A 26,871-nucleotide genomic window follows, 5' to 3' on the forward strand; every position below is an offset into this window, starting at 1 on the left:
TTTTGATTTACATTTCCCTTATGACGAGTGATGCTGAGCATCTTTTCATGTGCCTGCTGGCCGTCTGTGTATCTTCTTTGGAAAATTTCTACTCACATTCTCTGCACATTTTTAAAGTGGGTTACTTATTTTTTCTATATTAAAAGTCAGTATTTTTTTGCATTTCCTTATCTACTTTATTATTTTTAAAATTTTAATTCCAGTTTGGTTCACATACGAAGTTATATTAGTTTCAGTGTACAATATAGTGATTTAGTAATTCCGTACATCAGTCAGTGCTCATGATGTTGAGTGTACTCTTGATCCCCTTCACCTATTTCCCCCCCCATCACCCGCCTCCCTTCTGGTAATCATCAGTTTGTCCTCTGTAGCTAAGAGTCTATTTTTGGTTTGTCTCTTTTTCTCTTGGTTCATTTGTTTTGTTTTTTAAATTCCACATATGAGTGAAATCATATGGTGTGATATGAAATCATATGATATGAAACCATATGATATGGTATGACTGACTTATTTGACTTAGTATTATGCTTTCTGGATCCATCCATGGCAAGATTTCATTTTTTTTTTTTTACAGAGAAATCAATATTCTTAAAAATAGTTTTTCCTCCCCAATTTATAGAATGTACATATTTATTCCTTTCAAAAAATTCAGAACATACGGAAAATATGAAGAAATAGAAATCATCTTTAAGCTCACTAACCATAAATAGTCAATGTTAAAACAGTTTGCCATAGTTCTAACCAAGTATGATACTATGCATAGATACAGAATAAAAGTTATGATCTTATCACAAAATAGAGTTTGTATCCTGTTTTTTCTTTTGTAATGTTGTGTGCCAGCATTTCCTAGGCTTTCTTGTTAAAAATTATTTGAGAATTTAACTATTAATGATGACATATAGTAACCCAAAAGATGACTGTGTCTTTTTACTTGAATGCCTCATAATGGTTTAAATTTTAAGTTGCTTGCATTTTTCACTATCTTTTTTTTTTTAAATTTTATTTATTTATTTGACAGACAGAGATCACAAGTAGGCAGAGAGGCAGGCAGAGAGTGAGGAAGGGAAGCAAGCTCCCTGCTGAGCAGAAAGCCCGATGTGGGGCTTGATCCCAGGACCCTGGGATCATGACCTGAGCCGAAGACAGAGGCTTTAACCCACTGAGCCACCCAGGTGCCCCTGCACTATCTTTTTAAAAGACTTATTTATTCATTTGAGAGTGTGCACAAGCAGTGGGGGAGGGGCAGAAAGAGAGGGAGTGAGAATTTTAAGTAGACTGCAGGCTGAGGGGGAAGCTTGAAACTGAGCTTGATTCTATGACCCCAAGATCACAATCTGAGCTGAAATCAAGACTTGGCTGCTTTAACTAACTGAGCTACCCAGGCACCCTGCATTTTTCACTATTATAAATAATGTTGTGATAAACAGCCTTGTTTGTAAATTTGTTTTCACATCTGCCTATTTCCTTGGGGCCATGTCAGTGGTGCCTCTTAAGGAGTGTGATGGACTCAGGTATGTATATCTGAAAAGCTCTTCTTTTTTTTTTTTAAAGATTTTATTTATTTATTTGACAGAGAGAGATCACAAGTAGACAGAGAGGCAGGCAGAGAGAGAGAGAGGGAAGCAGGCTCCCTGCTGAGCAGAGAGCCTGATGCGAGCCTCGATCCCAGGACCCTGAGATCATGACCTGAGCCGAAGGCAGCGGCTTAACCCACTGAGCCACCCAGGCGCCCTGAAAAGCTCTTCTGACAGTGGTGTGAAGGGTAGATTGGAAAGAGGCAAGCAGAGCAAAGATGCTCTTTGAGCAATTTAGGCCAAATATAATGGTATAAACTAAGTTACTGGCAGCAAGTTCAGAGAAAAGAAGACATGGTAAGATTCTAAGGTGTTTGCTTGTTTGTTGTTTGTTTGTATAACAGAGCTCCCTGGGAACTTGCTGAAAGCTATTAACATTTTATACCTATTAGTTCAGGAGTTTAGGGACCTCTACGGTGGCTTTAGTTAGTAGGGCAACGAGGGTAACAGGGATCAATGGCTCTCTTCCCCAAGAGCCATCGTTACAAAAGTGGTGAGACTGAGACCCTGGACACAAGAGCAGTCCTGGATATCAGGGTACTTTTGAGAAGAGTACTGGACATAACCAGGGAGGCTACTTCCTCCTAAGTAGGAGACAGGGAATCTAGAGAAGGAGTGAGGAAGTAAGTATAGAGAAATCCAGAAGAGAATGGTGTTGAGGAAGCCAAAAGAGGCATGAGTTTCAAGGAAGATGTCATCAAACTGTCAAATGTGGCAGAGGTCAGCAAGGAAAGGACTGGAGGGTATGCATAGGAGCAATTTAAGTCACCTGTCAATGTGGGTTGAGCAGATTCTGAGGAGCCGTGCTGTGGAAACCAGATTGCAGCTATGCGGTGAGAAAAGAAGGGAGCCAAGGGAGGCGAGTGCGCATGGCTTGTTTCAAAGAGAGCTTGTGAGGGGCTGGGGAGGGCAAGGTGATATAGCTGCAGTGAGATGGGGCCGCAGGAGTTCGCTTTTCCTTGTTTATATTGAAACAAGGAAAGCTAGATTTCTAAATTATCATATGACTTTGATTAGTTCTCTGACATTTGCTATTTGTCATGTTTAAAATCTTTTGATTTTTTGGATTCTGTATTCTCTCTCCAAGCTTCCAATGAAAGCACTCCTGCCCACACTGCTCGCATCTTGCTTCAAGGTCTGCTGCAACAGGCCAAGACTCCCGTGTGTGCTCACATAGCCTCAGTGGGTCTTAGTTGGACTCCCCTTTCAGTTATTAAGCTTCAGCATGCTACTATTTGGAATTACAGTTTCAAAATTTCAGAATATGACTGATATCCTTGAAGTTTGACCTTAACCTGAAGAATTGGTTAAAAATGATAAATGTTTTAAGGCTGCAGTTTAGAGAATGTCTTTATTGTGTTGCCAAATGCTGAATGACAGGGAGCTTTAATTCTAACAAGCTCTAATTAGAAAGCGGGGAGGAATCAAAGGGTGATGTCAACCAGAATCAAACTGAACCAGAACAAGAAATACTTTTATTGGTTACAGAACATCAACAATGTGTGGTATAATCTTATTCACTTCCTTTACTAGCAATGAAAATACTGTGGGCTGTCCTAGGGGGTTCAGTCTTATTGAACACATAATCATTTTGGTAGGTGTTTTTCGCTGGTAATGTGTTATTCTTTGGAGCTGTAGAAAATTATTTATTTTGACATATGCTAAATGATTGTTGGCTTTAAAAAACAAGACAATGTGGCAAATGTTTCCAGTGTAAGAATAAGTGGATAGTCAAGGCATTGACTTGGTTTCTTACTTAACAGTGAGTTAGCCTATTTGTGAGTAGTATTTTTCTCAGCACAATTGCTTTAAATATGGTGACATCCAAAAAGAGTTACCACTTTTTAAGAGGGCGTTGTGTTACAATAGGAAACAGTTATCCATATAAAAGCACTTTTTAAGAGGACTTTGTGTTACAATAGGAAACAGTTATCCATATAAAAGATTAAATAAAGGACATATACATGTACATATACATCAGTGCATATATGCACATGCATATATACCATATATCTATATGATTTTGCTGTATAAAGAACCTGGTTATCTTTCTGTAAGATAGATTTTACTTTGAAATTCTTGGTCCTTTCTTCTTCGCTTTCCAGTGAAGTTCAGTATCATGTCTTTTTTTTTTTTTTTTTTTTTTAAGATACTTATTTTATATTAGAGAGAGAGAGAGAGAGAGCACACACATACATGAGCGGCAGGAGAGTCAGGGGGCGAAGCAGGCTTCCCACTGGGGAGCTCGATGCAGGGCTGGATCCCAGAATCCTGGGATCATGACCTGAGCTGAAAGTAGACGATCAACAGACTGAGCCACACAGGTGCCCCATATTGTTTCTTTTAACTCCCTTTGGGCCCCTCCTGCTCCCCTTCTTGTCTAGAACCTTTAGACTGTTCCTTTAATCATTCTTTCCTCATTCTAGCCAACTCTGCTTGCTTCTTGACTCCCTTCTGAATCTAATTCAGTCTGCCCAGGTTCAGCCTCATCATCTGACATGTTTGCTGCTGTCCCTGGGCTGGTGGGCACTGCTAACTAAAACTTGACAGGCATGCCAGCTGTAGCCTCTGTGAAGTCATGGCTCCAAATTTGCTAAGTCCTCACAATGGCCTTTGCAATCCTAGATTGTTTCCCAAGCAGTTCTCCTTTTTATGTCTATTCTGTGTTTTCACCCTATCTTCAAACTTCCTCCCGGTCACCTATTCCCTCAGTTTCAGAAAATGATCTTGATTCCTGTCTTTTTGAGGCCATCACTCAGGAACTCTCGAACATCCTTCCTTTCTACTGCTCTGTATCACTACCTACTCATTTTCTCAACCCTTATCACTTCTGGTTATTTTCTTGCCTTTTCTCCATGACTTTGTCACCAGGTTGCTCAAAAGAATAGTGCCTGCTTGCCTCCATTTCTGGTCTCTGGCTTTCGTCAAACTGCTCTTAACCAAGTTAAACTGTCAACGCCTATGAGATAGTGTTCAACTTCTACCTAATTTGCCCCTATCATATTTTAACATTACTGAGTGCTACATCTAAGCATCTTCCTCAGTTTTGTTTTGTTTTTTAAGATCTTATTTATTTATTTGACAGAGAGAGATCACAAGTAGGTAGAGAGGCAGGCAGAGAGAGAGAGAGGGAAGCAGGCTCCCCGATGAGCAGAAAGCCCCATGGGGGGCTCAACCCCAGGACCGTGAGATCATGACCTGAGCCGAAGGCAGACGCTTAACCCACTGAGCCACCCAGGCACCCCTCTTCCTCAGGTTTTATGAAATCCCCTCTCTTTGGATATTCTTCCACATTGGGTTCTCACAAATTCAAAGTTGCCATTTGTCCAAAATAGCAGGAAAAGATTTGAGCATTTAATTCTTTACAAAATAATAATTGGTATGAATGCTTATAATCCAGTATTTACCTCTATTGCTAAAATTGTATTATACTTTTTTATCATATAAATCTATTATAATACAGTACTTGTTATACTTTTAGAAAGTAAGAAATATATTAATTATCCTTTATTTCTTCTTTCCTAGTTAATGAAGGAGTTCCCCTTACTGAGCATGTTCAACATCCATGAAAACCTTTTAGAAGCTCTTCTAGAACTACAAGCATATGCTGATGTTCAGGCAGTCTTAGCAAAGTATGATGGTAAGTTCTTGGGTATTTTTATCTACTTGAGTATTTTTCTCTTGATGTATTTCAGCAGATCAGATCAGAAGATCAGTAGATCAGAAAGATCATTTCAAATAGTATAGGACTTTAATAACTACCCACTTACAGAATTTTTACCTACAGTTTTAGGATGGTATTTTATAAAATCATAGGGTTTTGTGGTTGGTCAGTGGGGGCCAGAGATGTCCCATGGTCTATGCCCCATGCCTCTCCTTTCCTCCCAGTGGGTTCCCCTTCTACTCTTCCTGTCAGCAAGAGTTAGGCATGCTCTGCTTTATTGCCTCCATGGTCAGAAGTCATTCAGAAACTCTGCAGGCAGCACTATCCTGTGGGGACCGCCCAGGCTGTTAGAGCTCCTGCTGTGACTCCACAGTGGATGGCTGTGACCACTACTAGCTGGTCATGTTGATCCTTGAAGCAATATAGAATAGCTAGTAGCCCTTACTACAGCCCTTGTGACAAACAGTTCAGTAAATATTTAAAGATAAAAGAATGTGCCCTTCATCCCAGGTCTTCTCCTCATTAGCAGAATACCTTCCATTTCTGTACCTGAAGGGCTTTGAAGTCCCTTCGCCATTCAGGTTACTTACCCATGAGTTTATTTCATTTTGCCTCTTCTTAATAAACCAGAAAAATAAACTGCTGCATCTTAGAGATTTCAAAACACTTGTGTGGTATTGCCTTTGTCTGTGAATTGATTATTTGATTAATTGCCAAAGAGTTATCCCCAGAATTCCCTGCCATGACCTAGCTCCTGGAATCTCTGCAGAATATTATATTATCCTGCCTTATTTCATTTGTTTGCTTCTAAAATGGGAGCGATTACTTTTTATCACATGCTCATTTTTTGCTTTGTAAGTATTCCTTCTTTAGTAAGCATCTTCAGTATATTTAAAGAACTGTTCAGGTCAAAATTTCCAGGAATTCCTCAAACTAATAGAATGAACTATTTTATTTTATTTTAAAGATTTTATTTATTTATTTGACAGAGAAAGATCACAAGTAGGCAGAGAGGCAGGCTGAGGGGGAGAGAGAGAGAGAGAGAGAGAGAGAGAGAGAAGGCTCCCTGCTGAGCAAAGAGCCAGATGTGGGGCTTGATCCCAGGACCTTGAGATCTTGACCTGAGCCGAAGGCAGCAGCTTAACCCACTGAGCCACCCAGGTGCCCCTGAACTATTTTATTTTAATGCACAGTTCTTCATAAGGAATCTCTGAAGCAGGTTGGAGTTGTTCTCCAACTATAGTTGGAGAAGCCGAGGCACTGGGAGACTTGGTTTGGTTTTGTTTTATTGTTAATTCTTGCTCAGATCGGTGGAAACTACAAGCCCTCAGCCAGTGATGCCATTACTTGGCCTGTGCGAACATAAGCACCCTGTGTAACAAGATATATGCTACCTAGTATGGAACTGATTTTAGAAAGAGAGAAAAGTATTTGTGGCGTACTTTGTAGTAAACAAAATGAAGACTGTTTGGCCTTCATGTCAGCTCACTTTTGTTCTCTGTTTATTTGTTGGAATCTCATTATTTGGCTGACCTTGGGAATCTAAGCCATAGACTACCTTCTAAGCAAAATGCTCATATACTGAGGGTCTTGTGGTGCAAAAGGAACCGAGTCCCATGCAGCTGGGTCCAGGCACACTTTTTCCGCATGCTACCCTCTAGCTGTCAATGCCGTTGCAAGGTTCTGGTGATCTCATCCCTAGTGCCAACCTAGTACACCAAAGCTGAAGAGAAAAGTTCTAACTGGTAGAGCCTTTGGTATCTCAAATCTCCTAAGGCTCCTTTCACAACAATCTCAGTTCATTACAGAAATCATCAGCTTTGTGTTATAAGACTGACTGTGAAATAGAGAAATGAACTCATTTGGAGTTTTTTGTCATCTCTGTCTATCCCATTGCATAGCCCCGGCTCCACAACAACCAAATGCTGATTTATTAGATTCTGATAACATATGTTCACATTATTTGTTACAACAGCCCGTCCCACCCTCCACTAAAACTTGGCTCACACTTTACAAAATTCCTTTGTTGCGAATAGACAAACTCACCATACCAGGGCCCTTGTGTTGAGCTTTGTTTATGTTGTGTACCTGGCAACAGAGATGATGTTCTTATTCATTATTCATGGAAAAAGAGCCTCATTAGTGGCAGGACACATACTGTTGCTGAGATGCCGTGGTAGGAGTTTTGAGTTCAGCAGTTGTCAATAGACTGTAGATGACCTAACCCGGACTGAATTCTGGAGGGTGTTTTGGTGAGGACTTGGCTCAGACCTGTGTCATTTACAGTAGAATATAACAAAGTGGCTGCTGAAGTTACTGTTCTTGTAGAATGATCTGCAACCACATAAGACTATTAAAAATATGCCTCTTGTTTCTCACCCCATACCATGAAATGGGCTCTTTCAAGTTCAGCCCTGCTGCTTCTCCTGGAGATCCAAAGGATCTTGACTGAGTTGTTGCCTCATTTTTCTGGCCCTGTGCAAGAAAGTGTGGGTGCTTTAGAGGGTTTGGAGTACAGACAGCAATTAGGGGCTCCCTGTTCCTTGCCCTACTTCAGATGTCATCAGTCTAGTGCACGAGATGTTGGAGACAGCACTTTGAATCCCGGCCTCCCCATCCCTCTTCATAAAGCCACACCCAGAACAGCACGATTATATTTTATCTTTGCAAATTGGAATGCTCTGGTTGGGCAGCTATTTCTTGGAGGGGTTATGGGCACAGCGGTCCTTCTTTATTACTTTTGCTAGGTGGCCGAATTTTTTTAAAATAGTATGTTGGGAAGTGACACAGTGGGATTTGTGCTGCTTTCTGACCTGTGCAAAAAGGATTTAGAAATATGACAAGGCACAGGGGGGAAACCAACGTGTTCAAAGGAAGGAAGAAGGTAACATGTATCCCTTTGCCTCATTCTTTTTGTTCTATACCTTTTAAAAAAATTTTTTTTAGCTTTGAGTTTTAAAAGTGGTGTTCACAAACTACTTTTACAGTGAAGCACCTGGATCCCTAGTAGGATTACCAGTGAATTGGTCATACCTCCTTATAATTTGTAGTCTAATTTTGATTTTGCCCTTGAGATAACTTCTTATATTATATTACTCCAGCCATTAGTTTGAAGTGCTGTCTTGCTATCCTCAGGACTTTTCATATTCCTTTTTTAATTTGCTAGCCCACATTATGGGTGGGCAGTTTTTATCTGGGTGGTTGGTCCTGCTTTTGGAGACCTTCACATAAGGACTAAAATACAACAGCATCAGCTAGCATTTATTGAGTTCTTATATTGTGTCATGATCAGACATGATTCTGAGCTCTACACCGATGAACTCACTTATTCTTACCACAGGCATACGAGGCAGATACTATTATTAGCCCCATTTAATAGCTGTGGTAACTGGTACAGAGATAAGCCCAAGATGTTAAAGTAAAGCCATGGAAGTGTTATACTGTGTGAGAAAAGAGAGAAACTGAGGTCTGTCTTTGTTCAATAAGATGTGAATTCCATGAGGAAAGGAAAGCCAGAATCAAAACTGAGGTGGTCTAACTCCTGGCCAGTGGTCTTAAGCCATTGTGCTTCTGTTTTTGGCAGTATTTTTTTTTTTTTACTGTTTTTATTAACAACATTCTTCTGGTTGTTGTTATTATTAGCTACAGTTTATTGAGAACCTACCATGTGCCAAGCCTGTTATATGCATTACCTGTAACCCTCGGTAACGTTGCAAGGAGGTGGTTATTTCATTTTAGCAGATGTAGAAACTGAGGCTTGTGAGTTTAAGTAACTTTCAAGACCACATTCCATGAACACTGCAGAACTGGGATTCAAATCCAGGTCTCCCTGGCTCTAAAAGCCCATGTGTTTTCCATCAGTGTAAACCTTGCTAAATGACTTGCTCTGCCTCTCTCGCTCCTTTTGGAAAAGCATGAGTTGGGTGGGCTGGAGTTGTGATGCAGAATTTCAGTGATGCCAGATTGTCTTTTAAGTTTCCTTTTTAATCATTCCTTAAGAACCTGGTATGTCTCTATTTGCTTATCTTTCTGAAACTCTATTCAAAATATGGCTTTCTATTTTCAATCACCTTGTGCCTGATTTCTTTGTCACAAAGGAGATTTGATGTAATCATGTTGATTTGAGATTTATCATCTTTTTTTTTTTTAAGTCATACATAAGCTATAAACACAGAAAGGTTTTAAAGATCATTAAGTCATCAGAACTTTCTTTTAGAACCATGGAGAAAGTTGTTACAAGCTTTGGGTTGCCTTTCAAAGGAGCTTATAGGCCACCTAGGTTGAAAACTGAAGTCTCATAGATTAGGGTGGAAATGTGGAAAAGAACTCATGCATTTATTATTCATTATCATTTGTGCATTTCAACTTCAGAAGAATGTTATAGAGCAAGTGAATGCGAGTGTGCTTGCTGTAAGATACCTTTGGGAGCGTCTCGTTTTATCCGTCTCTAGGTTGTGATCTCTGAGACTACCAGAGGCTGAACTCATGGTGGTGAAGACCACTAGCCCGGGTGCTGAGATCAAGTGCCAATTCTGCCTTTTCACCAGCCAAGTGAACTTCAGCACACTACTTAACATTCTAAGCTTCGGTTTCTTTCTCTGAAAGTGGAATCAAGGCTTAGAAAGGCTGAGTAACTTGCTCAAGATCACACAGCTGGGAATTTCTCACGAGGATTAAAGTATTTAATCCATGTTAAATGTGTAGAACAGCGTGCTTACACAATAAGCATTCCGTAACTCTCAGCCATTGTAAAGAACAAAGATCTCTCCTGAGCTTCACCACTGTTCTCAATCCATTTTCTTCAAAAGGAAAACCATATATAAAATGTCAGCTAAAATGAGAGAATAAGAATCCTGTCTCGTGCTCCACCCCCAAAAGGCAGTGTTATGAGCTGTTATTAAAATTGCTTATGGATCTAATAGGACATGTAGATAGATAGATATTTGATAAGAATGGAAATGCTTAGTTTAATCTACAAATAATTCTTAAATTTATGGAAAGCTGAAAAAAAAAATGCCAGGGATTTTCATCTGTGATCCAAAGACAAATTGTTTCAGTCTTGGGGCAATTTGCACCAATGAAAATGCAAATCCAAGCTCTTTTGGATATTTACTCCATTAGGTCATTTAGTGATTGCCCCTAATTTGGGACAGAAGTTTCCCTGTGAGGGACAAGTTGGTCTTTTATATAGTCAGGAATGTTATATAAATGCAACAACTGTATCAAGACTGTTTTTTTTTTTTTTTTTTTTTTTTTTATGGTGCCATCAAACCCATCCTGAATTAGCATTGTCATCTGCCATCTGGTAGTGTATACAGGGTATACTTTCAAGAACAGGACATGTTTCTAACACTGGGGGAAATACTTTCATCTCAGTAGATTGAAAACAGAGGTTCTAAAGAAAGCATTAGGGAATTACTCTATGTGGAGACTATTCAGAGAATAAGCTTTTTGCTGATACTGTTTTGCAGAGTCAGCATGTAGTTTCAAGTAAAAATTTCGTAAACTGTGTTCATTGCCCAAGGCCTTATAAGCTAACACAAGCTACTCAACTGTTCATCACAGTTCCCTTCAAGGGGTCACTGGATACTCTGTCTTTTTGTTAGGCTATTTTTTATTTATGTTTAAGGAATGGGCATGAATAAGAGGGATTTGCGATGCCAGGAAGACCAGTGAGTAAACTCTGTTTTCAGGCCATCAACGTCAGGCTTTGGGCGTCACACAGTCCAGACCTCCAAAACAGTGCTTTCTGTCAAGTGTATAGTTGTGAGTTTTGATGCTGCAGGTACAACAGCTTCTGAGATAAGTCTCCTACAAAATTAGGCTCCATTCAAAAAATATTTGAAATGCAGTCAGTCCCTAGGGACGGACTGTAAGCCTAGTCTAATTCCCTTCCCGGAGCTGGTTCTTATGGAAAAGATAAGGATACCAAGGCAAATGTCGAAGAACATCCTTCTATAAAAGATGGGCAAATGAATCACATCACTGCTTCAAAGAAAATTATTGTCAGCACTGATCCCATGAGCTATGGCTTTAGGCTGGTAAGCAGGAGTCACTGAGAAATGATGGTCCTTTATAGCTTTTCACTGGTGCTCTGCTGACTTAGAAACCAAGAGGTAGGTAGATCTGTCAAGTAAACTAGGCCTATGAAGTTAGCAGTTGACTGACTGTCATATACATGCAGGAGTTTAGTAATAGATGTTATTTCAATAAAGACTGTATGCATGAGAAACTTCTATTGTCTCTGATGATGGAAGGCATCTTATGAATGCATACATTTGTAATTCACATAGTTGGCACATGAGCAAACCCTTGAAATCCATATTGGCTTTAGTAATCCTTATTACCTAGTTATCATAATTTACCAAGGTAAGATCCTTTCCCAGCCAATCATTACCATCACATAAACTGCTGTGTTTGACTCCAGGGCATTAGCCATAGAAGGGCTCTCTGACATAGACCTTCCCGGGTAATCCAATCCAAAAGTTGCAAATAACATCTGGTATTTGGCTTTGTAGCATAAGATTAATTTTTCTGGGTGTAGTTGAGTCTGCGTTGCCGACCCCTCCCCCTGCCCCAAATTACTAAGGTCATGTAGTATTTCCTGATTGAATCACTGAATTCCCAGGTGGCACATCTTTTTGAAGTTTGGTGTATCAGTCCTTTTTATTTCTTCAGTGAAGTTTTTCCCTTTGGTTGAAAGAGGACCTCAGATTGGCTTTTTAAAGGTGGGACAAAGAAACCTTACATTGTCTGGAACCAAAACAAACAAACAAACAATAAGTACAGAATTCTACATTTCTATTGTTTTCTTTGTATCATATCATGTACAGAAGTAAACTGAGAAATTGTATTGAAGAAATCCACATGGAGGACTGTGTCACATAATGGGACAGTAATAACACATCTCATCCATAAACAGGTTAGGAAGAAGAAACGGGCTACGTTTTTGTTTGTTTGGTCCGTCAGTTTATGGCTCCAAAAGTGTCTTTCAAGGCCAAATGTGTTGAATCAATATAAACTTCTAGTATATCAGTGTGTTGCCTGACCAAGAAGAGGTACTTGATACTCTGTAATTTTAAATGATTACAGAGAATAATTAGATGAGTTTCTTTTCAGTATATGTGCTGCTGAAGCGAGCACAGATTAGTTTCTTTTTAAATTAATTTAGGAAGATCAAATCCATATATTGAAAATACGAACGTGGGGCGCCTGGATGGCTCAGTGGGTTAAACCTCTACCTTTGGCTCAGATCATGATCTCAGGGTCCTGGGATCGAGCCCTGCATCGGGCTCTCTCGTCTGCAGGGAACCTGCTTCCCCCTCTATTTCTGCCTGCCTCTTTGCCTACTTGTGATCTCTCTCTCTCTTTCTCTCTCTCTCTCTCTCTCTCTCTCTCTCTCTGTCAAATAAATAAATAAATAAATCTAAAAAAAAAAAAAAAAAAAGAAAATATCTAACTTGCCATGCACTCGGATTCAGAAATGAACATAATCTAGTCTGTGTTGCAAAGAAGCTTTACGGTCTGGTAGAGAAAGATGTAAAAAAAAAACCAAAAAACCCTATTACACCAAAAAACGATACAAGAAAACCCAAAAAGTCAAAACCACCCATAGTAAATTGAGGTGGGATGAATCAGTGCTCTATGACTCTGTTTGAAACATGCTGAAGCAGTGCAGAGAAAGAAACCCTTTGAGAACAAGCTCTATCTTTTCTTCTCGGACACTCCTGTGCAAGGGTAGACATTCTAAACAGCTGCTGCGAATGAATGACTTTTTAGACAGAGATGCACCATGACATGGTGTCGTCGTTTGTGAAGTGCTTTGGGACTTATCTATGCTGGCTGCTGCCCTTGAAAACACTGTTTTGGAATTACAGATAGGAAATTGACCTTGCTCATGCATAGGAACAGTAATGATCCTTTTAAAATTACATCTTGATTGTTATTATGTAGATGAACAGAAGGAAATTAGGTCAAAAAGATTATCACCGAAAAAACTATTCTATCTAAAGTTTTGCCCTATGGGTTTTCTGAGACACATCAAATTGACAGTTTTGCTCCAAATTACATAAATTTCCTCCCAAGATTATTACATTGAATTCCAACTTTGCTGTTATGAGCATTTATGACTTTTGAAAACTTAAGAGTCATTCTCCCTGAGATGACCTTTTCCTTCAGTGGCCTCATTCCCATAAAGGGTCCTAGGGAGCCAGAAGAGGTGTGGTTTGCCTTTCTTGTTTTTGGCCCCAAACCATTCTACTTCCCTTCAACCTTGTCAACTTGTACTCTTGCTTTCTTCCTGCCTCACTTGTAAACTCCGCTGCTGTCTCAAACAGACATCTGGATATCCGTATTTAGAGCACCAGTACTGCTTCATCTGTTTTGCTGGAATGCCATAAGCAACGATAAGTACAGTACACATATTGAGAAATAACAAGTTTTTTTTTACTTTTTAAAAAGATTTTATTTATTTATTTGACAGAGAGAGATCACAAGTGGCAGAGAGGCAGGCAGAGAGGGGGGGAAGCAGGCTCCCTGCTGAGCAGAGAGTCCCTTGTAGGTCCCGAACCCAGGACCCTGAGATCACGACCTGAGCCGCCCAGGTGCCCCGAGAAATAACAAGTTTCTGACTCTCTCAGTATATTCATCAATCCTGACACTTTTGGCTTTTAGAAGCTAATTGGATGTCAGTGTTTGCTTATCAAAGGGAGCTAATATCAAGTGATTCGAGATGTTAGTACATTGAGATTTCATTCAGCAAGCACAGGACCACCATATTTTAGACACAGTTTTGGTTCAAGAGTACAAAGTGACGAAGAAGGAAACACACACCACATAAGTAGGAGAGGGAAGTAAGAAAACAATTGCTGTAAAGACTGCGACAGAATTTAACCCAATATAGAAGGTACACTTGACCCAGGGGAAGGTGAGAGAAGCCTTCTTGGTAGAGGGGGCATCTCAGTTGAACCAGACAGTGAAAATACTAGAGGTGGAGCAAATGGAAAGGTTCAGGAACAGGACTGAGCAGGCGGTGTGCAATACTCCACGTATCCTGCCAAGCAGAGGGGTGGTGGAGGGCTGCACAAAGGGCCGGAGATGCACTGGGTAAATTAGGTAGAGACCGCACCTCACAGAGCTTTGGCCCTACCTCCACAAGCCATGGAGAGTCCATGAGGCAATGTCAGCAGGGGTGGCCTCCAGTCTGACCTCAAAGTGGAGAGAGTGGCACAATAGAGTCCTCCTCTGCCGTCTTTGACTTGAGGTGGTTGAGGGCTGAGCACACAGTGTGGAAGCACTAAGACGTGAGGGAGTGGAGGGCCACTGCACAATGCCAGTGTGGGCATTTCAGACTGCAAAGAAGCAGAATTCTCTCCATTAGGGAGATATCTGGTAGGTTTTCAACCAAAAAAGTATGAAAGACTTCTTAGAGTTTGGTTTTTCTTCTTTAAACAACAAATGAGAATCCCAGTGCAGAAACTTTTTTATTCCCTGGATTATCAAAACTTCCTATTTTAAGCTCTAACCACTTAATTTCATTTGCTTTCTGGTGATCTCTTAACTACAGGAAACAGGTCTATGTAGATCTAGCATAAACTTAAGGTAATCTGTCAGGGGGAGTGTAACACAGTTAGAGCCTGCCAGGACTCACACAGCCCATCAAGACCTACCTACTTCTGCTGAGTCATACAGTGACATGAGAGAGAAAATGTGGAATCATGGGAAGCAGGTGGAGTGTCCATCTAGCCTTTAAAGGTTGTGAATTTAGAGACAGTGCAGTACAGGATGTGAACACCTGTGTATGCAGATCTACAAGTCTCCTTTGCTAAAAGCAAAGCACCTGATAAACTTTTTTTTAAAAGATTTTATGTATTTATTTGACACAGAGAGAGCACAAGCAGGGGGAGCGGCAGGAGGGAGAGGGAGAAGCAGGCTCCCTGATGAGTAGAGAACCTGATGCAGGGCTCGATCCCAGAACCCTGAGATCATGACCTGAGCCAAAGGCAGATGCTTAACCACCTGAGCCACCAAGGTGCCCTGCATCTGATGAATTCTTGCCTTGTTGACAGTTCAGTTACTACTAAAGTGGGCAAAGCCTGAGAGTGATTAATATGCTGAATTTAATTTTTACCAAAATGGAAGAACCTTAAGAGAAGGAGATCATGTTATCTTATAGCTCGTTGTAGTAAAAGAAGGGAACATGAGTCATAGACAATTTCCTGAATCTAAGAACAATTGACAACAAAAAGCTTAAAGCTATAGCCTTTTTTAAGTTAGAGGAAAGATAAATATAAACCTCTAACTCGAGATTCAGCGAACAACTTTGTGCTGACACCATTTGGCATAGAAGATGCAGATATTTTTAAGTGGAAATGATTCAAAAAAGATGGGAGATTCTAAATGGTGACATTATAGTTATTCCCAATGGAAAAAAAATGTAAAGGAAACACAAATGATATATTTGTATGCTTGTATATTTTTATATTTCATATACAAAAGGTCAGAGTGATGAATCATTAAATAATCATATACAAGTGGGGTAGAAACCTGTAAGCAGGTGGTTAGGGTTGCTCAAGTCCAGAGGAAGCTAAAGTCTCCAGCCTTCGCTTGTGAAGTTGTTTTCCAAGCAAACTGGCAAAGAAAGTATAAGAGAATGACAATAAAGGAATCAGAAGCAAGCAGCACGTTGGCAGTACGGGATGGTGACAGGGACCAGGCATTGCCAGACCAGTTCTGTCACTAGTTAGATGGCTCTGAAGCATATCATTGAGCTTCTCTTATCTTGTATTTATTTCATCTGTAAAATAAAAGATTTTTCACCTTCACAGATGTGTGCTGTTGTCCAGTTCTTTGATCCATCTTGCAGAACTCCTATTTAGGGAAGATAGTAATGTGTTAATAAATGGATTAAAATATACCTTTATTCGTGGGGCGCCTGGGTGGCTCAGTGGGTTAAGCCGCTGCCTTCGGCTCAGGTCATGATCTCGGGGTCCTGGGATCGAGTCCCGCATCGGGCTCTATGCTCAGCAGGGAGCCTGCTTCCTCCTCTCTCTCTCTGCCTCTCTGCCTACTTGTGATCTCTCTCTGTCAAATAAAATCTTTAAAAAAATATATATATACCTTTATTCGTTCTTATTTACTATTTGCCCTCAATAATTTTGATTCTTTTTTTGCTTCTTTAGAATTTCAACAAATAAGTCAATCACAGTAAAATTCTAGATGATTTAGGAAAGAAAGAGGTGATTGAAGATCCAACATGGATTTACTAAGGAAGTTGTGCTAAATTAGAACAGTTGAGATAGTGGATGTGAAAATATTTGTAGTCTACACAATAGTCTTTAAATGTTTCTTGTTAATTTAAATAGTTATTTTTTTATATTTCTGGATTAGAGGAATACCATAGACGAATGTATATATTTAATTAAAATATTTGATAATGTTTTGAATGCTACCTTATTAGGTACTGTGAAATAACGTAATCATAATGCAATTGTATCATTGGTAAATAGTGTGATTTAATGGTGTAAGTGGTGTATATAATATCTATTATAACCATTAATAAGTGGTATAATTTAATGGTTTAAATTATATGATTTATATATATAATACCCATTATTACCATTGATAAATGGTTATACATACATCATTGCAGACCATGGCAAATTTAGGGTAACCTCTAGAATAGCGTTCCTGGATCCTCTCCTTGGTATTGCCATGGTCAGTATTTTTACCAATCAGACCTTATAGACAGGATAGCACAATTCAAAATCTTGTGCTCATATTTGTTTTAACTATGTGATATTGGCATATTTCTTAACCATGATATCCATCATTTTCTCCATCTATATAAGGAGGGCACGTGGTGTGATGAGCACGGGGTGTTGTGTGCAACTAATGAATCACTGAGCACTACATCAAAAACTAATGATGAACCAAATGTCGACCTATTGAATTAAAATAAAATAAAATAAGGCTAACAATAAGTCCTATCTCAGAGGGTTGCTCTGAGGATTAAGTAGAATAATGTGTATAAGTGATTAACACCAGTGCCTGGCAAGCTTAATAAGCCCTTGTTAAATGTTAGCAGTAATTTCAATGATGATAGTGATCATTTGGTGAGAAGGTATGCTTATGAATTGTATGGAACAAAGCTGTGGGTGGGAGCTTGAGTCAGAATGATGACTAATAGCCTGGAATGATATTCTGAAACCATTAAGCTTTAATGGTTCAGATTTCGTTTTGAGATTTAAAATTTAATGGAATCAAATATGAAATCCTGCTTATAGGTTCATAAATTTTCATGGCTTAAGTAAAAGAGAAAAGACTTGGTTTTGGCTGAAATCAATTTGAATAGAACCTGGGGGTTTTGTTGACCACACAATCATAGGAACAAATAAGGACTTCCAGCTGCTCAACACCAGGGCCATCCTAGCTGTTTTTGAGAGAGGTGTTATGGCTGTAGTTCCCAGACTACATTTCCCCTGAGCTCTGTACTGGTCAGATTTCAGGATTTTAGAGGATTATTTCCACGTCTAATTCTCATATTTTGAAATCATTCATGGCTTCATAACAAAAATAAACAAAAAATTCTGAAGAACGTATCAGTGGAGGAATTAGAAGTATTTATTCTGGAAAAGATTAGGTTTAGAGGAGATATTGTAACCATTTTAATATTCAAAAGGCTGACGAGGAATGATCATGTTCTGTTTTGTCATGGAAGGCAAAACTAGTAATAATTTTTAGATAAGGATTCATAGAGAGAAGAGGGGGCACAATGATAAAAGGCAACTGAAATGTTAATGAAGTTAGTTTGAAGCAGGAGAAGACAGCTTCAGTTAGCCCAGGATTATAGGTTTGTTTTAAAAATCTTTTTAACTGAGTTATAAATTAGATATAATAACTTGCACAAATCTGGAGTGTAGAGCAGGGTGACTTTTCTCTTTTATAAACACATGTGTTATCACTACCCAAGATATTAGAACTTTCCATCATCTCAGAAAGTTACCTCATGCCACCTTCTGGCCAATAACTGCCTCCTTAACCCAGAAGTAACCATTTTTCTGACCTTTATCATCAGATATTAGTTTTGCAAACTTCCTACAACCACTCTGGAGCATTGTTGACCAGTTTAAATGTATCTATTTTTGGACTCAGCAGTTTCATTTCCAATTACATATCTCAGAAAGTGATCAATAACTTTATTCATAATAGTCCCAAACTGGTAAACAACCCAAATAGCCATTAGCAAGAGAACAAACATATTGTGGTATATCCCCACAATGAAATACTACTCAGCAATAAAAAAGAATAAAGGATTGATACATGCTACAGCATGGGATGAATTTCAGAAACATCACTCTGAGTGTGAGAAGTCAGACATGGAAGAGCACATACTCTGTGATTCCAGTTACATGAAGTTTTTAGATTGTAGAAATCAAGATGGTAGATTTCATGACAATTGGATTTTGAATACCTAAGACAGTTGGAGAAGGTACTTTCCCTTTCAGAAAAGGACCTGTATGAAACAAAAGATGGCCAAAAAGTGGAAGGAAATTTAAACTAAAGCCTGGAGTTCAGCTTTGCTTAAGTGAGAAACATTTATTTAGCATTCCTTGTTTTGGGGATTATGTGATATGTCATTATTTCCTTTTTGTATTTGAATTCTTTGTTTGGTTGTTGGCGTTTGTTTTATTCTTCCTGAAATTTCTTTTTATTTTTTTCCCCTTAATTCTTTTATAAGAGCAAATATCTATGTCGTTATCTAAGAATATTTTTTCTCTTAATCATATTATATATTACATAGCATCTACTTTCTTTTTAAAATCACTGGAGCATCTAACCTCCAGCTCAGATTTGGTCCAGTTGATCTCTAGGCAGGTTTCAAAGCTGTTTTTATACTGACTTCTCTGAACATATTCCTTTGATAATAAGAACATTATTTTTTGTAGCTAACATTTTTCTCATTTTTGGATTCTTTTTCTTAGTTAAAAAAGTTTTAATACCAGTATAGTTAACATACTGTGTTATATTAATTTCAGGTATACAGTATAGTGATTCAGTGATTTTGTATATTACTCAGTGTTCATCATGATAACTGTACTTTTAATCTTCTTCACCTACCATCCCTGTGGTAACCATCAGCCTGTTCTCTAAAGTTAAGAGTCTGTAATTTGGTTTGTCTCTTTTTTTCTTTTACTTTCTTTGTTTTCTAAATTCCACATGAATGAAACCATATGGTATTTGTCTTTCTCTGACTGACTTATTTCATTTAGCATTATACTCTCTAGATCCATCTATGTTGTTGCAAATGTCAAGATTTCATTTTTTTATGGGTGAGTAATAGTCCATTTTGTGTATATACCACATCTTCTTTATTCATCTATCAGTGGACCCTTTGATTGCTTCCATAATTTGGCTATTGCAAATAGGACTGCAGTAAACATAGGGGTGCATCTATCTTTTCAAATTAGTGTTTTCATATTCTTTGAGTAAATACTCAGTAGGGGATTTACTGAATCATGTGGTAATTGTATTTTTAATTTTTTGAGGAATGTCCATACTGTTTCACAGGGGCTGTTTCATTTTGCATTCCTACCAACAAATGCATGAAGTGTCCTTTTTCTCTATATGCTTGCCAACACTTATTTCTTGTGTTTTTGACTTTAGTCATTCTGACAGGTGTGGTTTGCATTTCCCTGATGATAGAAATGTTGAGCATCATTTCATGTGTCTGTTGGCCATCCAGATGTCTTTCATCTGGAGAAATGTCTCTTCATGTCTTCTGCCCATTTTTGATTGGATTATTTGAGGTGTTTGTGTGTTGTATAAGTTCTTTATGTATTTTGGATATTAACCCTTTATCTGATACGTCATTTGCAAATAGCATCTCCAATTCAGGAAGTTGTCTTTGAGTTGTGTTGATTGTTTCCTTTGCTGTGCAGAAGTGTTTTATTTTGATGTAGTCCCAATAGTTTATTTTTTGCTTTTTGTTTCCTTCGCCTGAGGAGGCATATCTGGAAGAGTGTTGCTGTGGCCAATGTCCAAGAAATTACTACCTGTGCTATTAGGATTTTTATGGTTTCAGATCTCATGTTTAAGTCCTTAACCCATTTTGAGTTTATATTTATGCATGATGTAAGAAAGTGGTCCATTTTCATTCTTCTGCATGTAGCTGTCCGGTTTTCCCAACACCATTTGTTGAAGGGACTCTCTGGATTCTAACTCTTAGAAGGACTTTTTGGTAATAATGGTAACTGCATGGCACTTACAAAAGACAGGGATTGCATAGTTACAGCATATTCATACAAAACTGGATTTAGAATGATTTTGAAGTTTCTTCCTCAAAATAAAATTTCTGGATAAATTGTAAGCAATACTGGAAAGCAGCTGATCTTTTTTTTTTCCTGCTCAAAACTTCTGATACTACTTGTTTTCATCACTATTGTTAGCCACTCCGTTTCCTTTACCATTTTGTCCATTTCCATAGTGGTAAAAGCATAAAATCATAGCAGGCAGACAAAACTACAGAGACAGAGAACAGGTTAGTGGTCACGAGGGGTCATTTAAAAAATATCTTGTAAACAAAAACCTTATTTGAACAACAAGAAGCTTTACCTACAGGGAAACTTAGGATCAATTTCTTTAGAGTGATTCATCATTGCCAAATAGATGAATTGTTTTGACAGAATTAAAAGGAAAACATTGAAACTATCTAAATAAACAAGTTATACAAGAATTTTTTTTGCATTTTTTAAATTTTTGTTAACAATGAGAGCAAAGTAATTTACTTGAGAACAAAGAAAACAAATGAAATCAACATGCCACTAGTGGAGAATGGAGTATTTACATTTCTCCCTCTTACCATTTTATATCGGTTAAAATATATTTTTGGTTATTTATTTTTTAAGCATTACACCTGTGCACGAATACTAGGAGTAGGGGTAAAAAAAATTTTATGGGAAAAACACACTATAGTAATTGTAAAGTTGCAGAGTTCTGTTGCATTTTTCTAGTTGTGTGTATTCTGCTCATGGGCATGAGGGGACCTGGTTCTGGATTAAAGATCATCTTTGATTGGACATCATAGTATTTTGCTGGAACCGCTGCAGTTGTATGTTTTTCTGCATTTCTAATTGAGTGAATGTGTCACTTTTCTTGTTTAGGGAACCATCAAAACACAGTCTGATTTTTCTAATGTAGAAGTCAAATCCTTAACAGGTTTTCTTTAATTTATCAAGTGAGGCTGCATCCTGTTTGTTGCCAGCTCCAGATAATTATGTTCATTGTATTCAGCCTCAATTCGTGTCTTGGACTTTTCATTGGTCCCTACTTTATGGAAAACTGTTAGGTTGACCCAGAAGGAACACAGATCATACCAAGAAGAGTGGAAACAAGCCTTGGATACTTTTTAAATAAAAAGTCTGAACTTTAAAAGAAGTTCTGAACTTTTAAGTAGAATGGTATCATCTGTAATTTTTTATTACCTTCCAATAACAATCAGTGAGTGGACCCTAGTAAGCAAGATACTTGATTCTTGGATTAATTTCCCACTCTGGGAAGCAGTTAAATGTTTAGATGTTGGAAAAGCAACAAGACAAATCCATGAGTATTGACATTCTTTTTGAATTCTTAGTCATAAGCACATCATTTTACACTAGGCTTTATGGTGGTGAAATTTTGTTTGAATATAATTTATGAGATCAGGGTTTCAAAGACCTCTTTCCCTTTCAGTTCTGTGTTGGCATTTTCTGTGATTATTTGTTTTTTATCAGAGGCATTGAAATTTCCTTCAAAGAGAAATTCCTCTTGCTGGGTTTAGTGATAAATACTTATTACTGGCTTAGGGATTGTTTTTCTTTTATGAACTCATTTTCCTCTGTGGTTGTCTGTTGGCTAGTTATGGGACTTTCCTTTTCGTTCTTACTGTAATGTAATTCTTTTTTTTTTTTTTTTTAAGATTTTATTTATTTATTTGACAGACAGAGATCACAAGTAGGCAGAGAGAGAGGAAGGGAAACAGGCCCCCTGCTGAGCAGAGAGCCTGATGTGGGACTCGATCCCAGGACCCTGGGATCATGACCTGAGCCAAAGGCAGAGGCTTTAAACCACTGAGCCACCCAGGCGCCCCCCCCTACTTTTTTTTTTTTTTTTTTAAGTTTTTATTTGAATTCCGGTTAACATACACTGCTGTATTAGTTTCAGGTGAACAATATAGTGATTCAGCACTTCTGTAAATACCCTGTGCTCATCCCAACAAGTGCACTCCTTAATTCCCATCACCTATTGCCCCAGACCCCCCCCCCCACCTCCCCTCTGGTAACCATCAGTTCGTTCTCCATAGTTTAGAGTCTGTTTCTTGGCTTGTCTCTCTCTCTCTCTTCCTTTTGTTCTGTTGTTTTGTTTCTTAAATTCCACTGTAATGTAATTCTTTCGAAGTTGAAAATAGCCCAGTGAAGAGACTGGCAGAGGATTCCAGGTGGTAAGAGTTTCTCCAACCTATCGTGGATTTCGCTGCTCTGGGAATGGCATTTCTCTGTCATAGTATATTTGGTTCAGTGTTAAATAAATACTACCCTGTAAGAAATAAAGTTATAATTTAAACACAAATTTTTCTCCATAAGGGACTACCCTCTTTAAATTTATCTATTCTTAGTTGTACTCTGTTCTTTTACTTCCCTTTAAACTAATTGTCTGAATCTGTTACCCACTTCCACCTCTCCATGGTAAATTTTCTGCACAAACTGAGAGGAACTGTTTCTCAGAGAAACAAATCAGGCTTCATTTGAAAGGGGGTTTCCCTTCGGTTTGCACAAAAATTGTGAGGATTTTTAAAGATTTCACATATATATCTTTGTATATAAAATTTTTTCAGATATGTTATATATAATAAATGTGTTACCTTTTAAATAAAAAAAACTGAATATGAACCTCTTGAAATTTAATGCAAAGGAAATCTGGTTTAAATCTGACCACTAAAAATAATTTATTTAGATATATTTCTTAGAAAAGATCCGGGTCATATTTTTTTTTCACATTAGTATTTTATACCCTGTTGAGAATTTTTTATAAGTGACATAGAAGTCCTAGCTGCTTTTTATGATATCAAGGGCAATCCTGTAATATTTACATTTATATATTTATAGCTATTCTCTGCTTAATTATGCTCAATATATGAAAATCCATATCTTGAATAGAAGATGATTGCTCAAGAGTCAGTCTGGCAGATTTTTTTTTTTTTTTTAGATTTTTATTTATTTATTTTGACACGGAGAGAGAGATCACAAGCAGGCAGAGAGAGAGGGAGAAGTAGGCTCCCTGCCAAGCAGAGAGCCCGATGCGGGGCTCGATCGCAGGACCCTGAGCTCACGACCTGAGCCGAAGGCAGAGGCCCAAACCACTGAGCCACCCAGGTACCTGATCTGGTGGATTTTAAACATGAATTATTCACAAAAATATGAATTACCCTTAGTTTCACCTATTGCCCTGATACATAAGAAGTAGCTGTGTCTTGTATGCATTAAAATATTCTTAATTTATGCTTTATTGGACTTACATGATTAAAATGCTAGTAGATTAAAAATAATTGCTGTTTATTTCTGCAGACTTACAAGATTTTCTACTTTCTTTTTCTCTAACAGATATAAGCTTACCAAAGTCGGCCACAATATGCTATACAGCTGCCTTGCTCAAAGCAAGAGCTGTCTCTGACAAGTAAGTGAATAATGACTTGTGCGGTACTGTCTGACTCGACTTAAGGAGATGTGTTGCCTCTGAGGGCTTTCTCTGGAAGTTTCTCTTAGTCTTTGAGACCCCCGCTTATGAGCATGCATTTTCTAAAACCTGCTGATCTTTTCTTTCACTACTAGAAGGAGGGAATATATATCCCCAGGTATCGTAAGGGTGTATGGGTCCCTAAAGAGGGATTTATGTGAAATTCCATACCTCTGAGGTGACTTTTTTTTTTTTTTTTTTTTTTTTGCCAGACAGTAGATACCGAAAGGCCTGCTTGGGACTTACACAAAATGCCTTCCTTTTTTTTTTTTTTTTTTTTTTTTTTTTAATTTTTTATTTTTTATAAACATATATTTTTATCCCCAGGGGTACAGGTCTGTGAATCACCAGGTTTACACACTTCACAGCACTCACCAAATCACATACCCTCCCCAATGTCCATAATCCCACCCCCTTCTCCCAAACCCCCTCCCCCCGGCAACCCTCAGTTTGTTGTGAGATTAAGAGTCACTTATGGTTTGTCTCCCTCCCAATCCCATCTTGTTTCATTTATTCTTCTACCCACTTAAGCCTCCATGTTGCATCACCACTTCCTCATATCAGGGAGATCATATGATAGTTGTCTTTCTCTGCTTGACTTATTTCGCTAAGCATGATACGCTCTAGTTCCATCCATGTTGTTGCAAATGGCAAGATTTCATTTCTTTTGATGGCTTCCTTTTATTCATTTTTTGCGTATTCCTCTTCCTTCAGCCGTCCATGACCTGGTAGTAGCCCTAACAAACATGTGAGATGGCAGAGGGGTTGATCATCTTCCATTCTTTGACTCCCCAGTTCCCAACTAACTGCTGCCCCAGGGTCTGTTGGCTTTGAGTTGTCATCTCAGTGGGACCTTTGCCCATTTCATTCAGGCAGGTGACTGGCCTAGAGAATTTTCATAAACACCCGAGATGACTGGCAGGTGAAAGAGAACAGTTGGCTTAACTGTTCTTGAGTTCACAAACGCTTGTTTCCCTGATACAATCCCTCTGAAGCACTGAAAAGCAGATCCCAGGAAAAGAAAACAGCCTCTGCTATGTCAGACAGGTTTGCTGTTAAGTGTGTGTGCACTTCAAGACCGAAGTAATTTTCTTTCATTCTTTTTTATCCTGTAGATCGCCAGTACCTACTGCAACATCTTTTCTCCCTACACAGCGACTCCAGCTTGGGAGGGCAGGGCCAGGGTTGTCACAGCTTCCCCTGTGGTGTCTGCCTGCCAAGCACAGCTCTGGAGTTAGCCCTGGGTGTGAGGTGAGAAAGAGATTGCATGGTCTGGTTTTTTTCATTCACTCGGGCAGGTGTCTCGCCCGCAGTTTGGGCACGCACACCCCCTGCCGGAACGGCCCCAAGCAGGCTGGCCTGCGGTGGACGCTGCCTCGCAGCACTGACATTGGGTTGGGAGCCTCCTTGAAAATTCTCCCCAGTTCTGTTTTTAACCAAGTACGCTCTTCTGTAACCTAGTTTTCTCTTTTGCCTACACTGTCTGCCCTTGTCAGTCCTATCCCCTCCCCTGACCTAAGCAGGTACCTCCTAGAACATTTAGATTAGCTATTTAGACAGACAGACTTGACAGCCGAATTTAATTCCTGCCAAGATTAGATGCAAGCACGCTTTCTGCTTCTGCTGGGGTTTTTGTTGGCCTCGGTCTTAGGGGTCACTCAGAGGTTCCATGTAGTGGAGGTTTGGAGAGCTCATGCCATTGACTCGCTGTGGTTTTATGGGCCCTTGGTGTGTAGACGCCTTTCCGGGTTGATGCCCAAGCAGTGGTCCCAACTGGATGGTGTTTGTCTTTCTGCTTTTCAGATTCTCTCCCGAGGCTGCATCTCGGCGGGGGCTGAGCACAGCAGAGATGAATGCAGTAGAGGCCATTCATAGAGCTGTGGAATTCAATCCTCACGTGCCAAAAGTGAGTCTGTGGAATCCCCATAGGAGCTCGTTATGATGGTAGAGAAAGTGTTCAGTGACCACAATGTCATGTCTTGAATACACCCAGTAGAAAAAAATGAATTGCAGCCATTGAATGTTGAGGCCCTGTATAGTCCATGGTTATCAGCATCATTTTTAAGCAAAAGCTCTATTCAAGAGGCTTTGGGCCGATTTGGGGGCTTTATATAATTAGAGTAAATTGATAGACCTGGCTTAGGCAGGTTAGGCCAGGAAGCCTGAAATTGGCAAACCACAGAGATCCCAAGAGTGTTGATGCATTTGATAGGAATTTCACACCAGTTACAGTCTTAACTTAAACCCAACTTGGGAAATGAACCTAGTTTTGAATATAAATGGTAAAAAAAAAAAAATACTGATTAATGTGACATTCTGTGTCTTTATAAATAAATAATTGTTAATCTATTGGCAAGAAAATAGGAAGGAGAACCTCAAAGTATGAAGTAGTATTTTTCTTTTGACTTGTGAGTGCCATTTTAGGAGGTATACTTAGTAGGAAATGTTTATCTTAATTTTTAACCACATGATTGACAATACCCAGTGTTTCCCATATATTTTGTTCTTGAATTTTATTTTGAAAGGGAGTCAAATCACAATAGAGGATATTTCTGTAATCTTTTATTTAGGAGATAGATGTGTATTTATAATTTACCTGTATTTGAGTATCTGCTATGTGAGAGGCACATTGCTGAGTGCTATTTTCTGCTTCTCAATGTTACAAAGCACATTTTGACCTCTGGGAAATGATTCACACAGGGTATCTCAGGCATAGTTGTCTTTCAAATTTCTGAGGAAGAGTTTCACTGGCAAAAAATGACCAAGGAGGGCTATTTTGTTTTCTTACAGTACTGTGGCAAGAGGGTCGTGTATGTGTGCATGTGTGTCTATGTGAGTATTTGTAGAGTTACTACTTTTATTTAT

General features: G+C 38.8%; 1 protein-coding gene across 10 annotated transcripts in view; it reads left to right on the top strand.

The window, feature by feature from the left end:
- Window positions 1-26,871, top strand: part of ST7 (suppression of tumorigenicity 7) — a 236,648-nt gene that overhangs the window by 173,012 nt on the left and 36,765 nt on the right. For 8 of the 10 annotated variants that reach the window (XR_006601386.1, XM_045062905.1, XM_045062907.1 and 5 more), the window contains 3 exons: window positions 5,100-5,214; window positions 23,874-23,946; window positions 25,810-25,912. Coding sequence is in view for 9 of the 10 variants with exons in the window: in XM_045062905.1 (XP_044918840.1) it covers window positions 5,100-5,214; window positions 23,874-23,946; window positions 25,810-25,912 (291 nt within the window). In the remaining variant the exon portion in view is untranslated. Of the gene's footprint in view, window positions 1-5,099; window positions 5,215-23,873; window positions 23,947-25,121; window positions 25,258-25,809; window positions 25,913-26,871 lie in introns of all 10 variants that reach the window. The other 2 variants (XM_045062910.1, XM_045062909.1) reach the window with 1 other exon arrangement.

The sequence above is a fragment of the Mustela putorius genome, unplaced genomic scaffold (assembly GCF_011764305.1).
Source record: "Mustela putorius furo isolate JIRA1106 unplaced genomic scaffold, ASM1176430v1.1 tig00003845_pilon_pilon_pilon, whole genome shotgun sequence".
Lineage (NCBI taxonomy): Eukaryota > Metazoa > Chordata > Mammalia > Carnivora > Mustelidae > Mustela > Mustela putorius.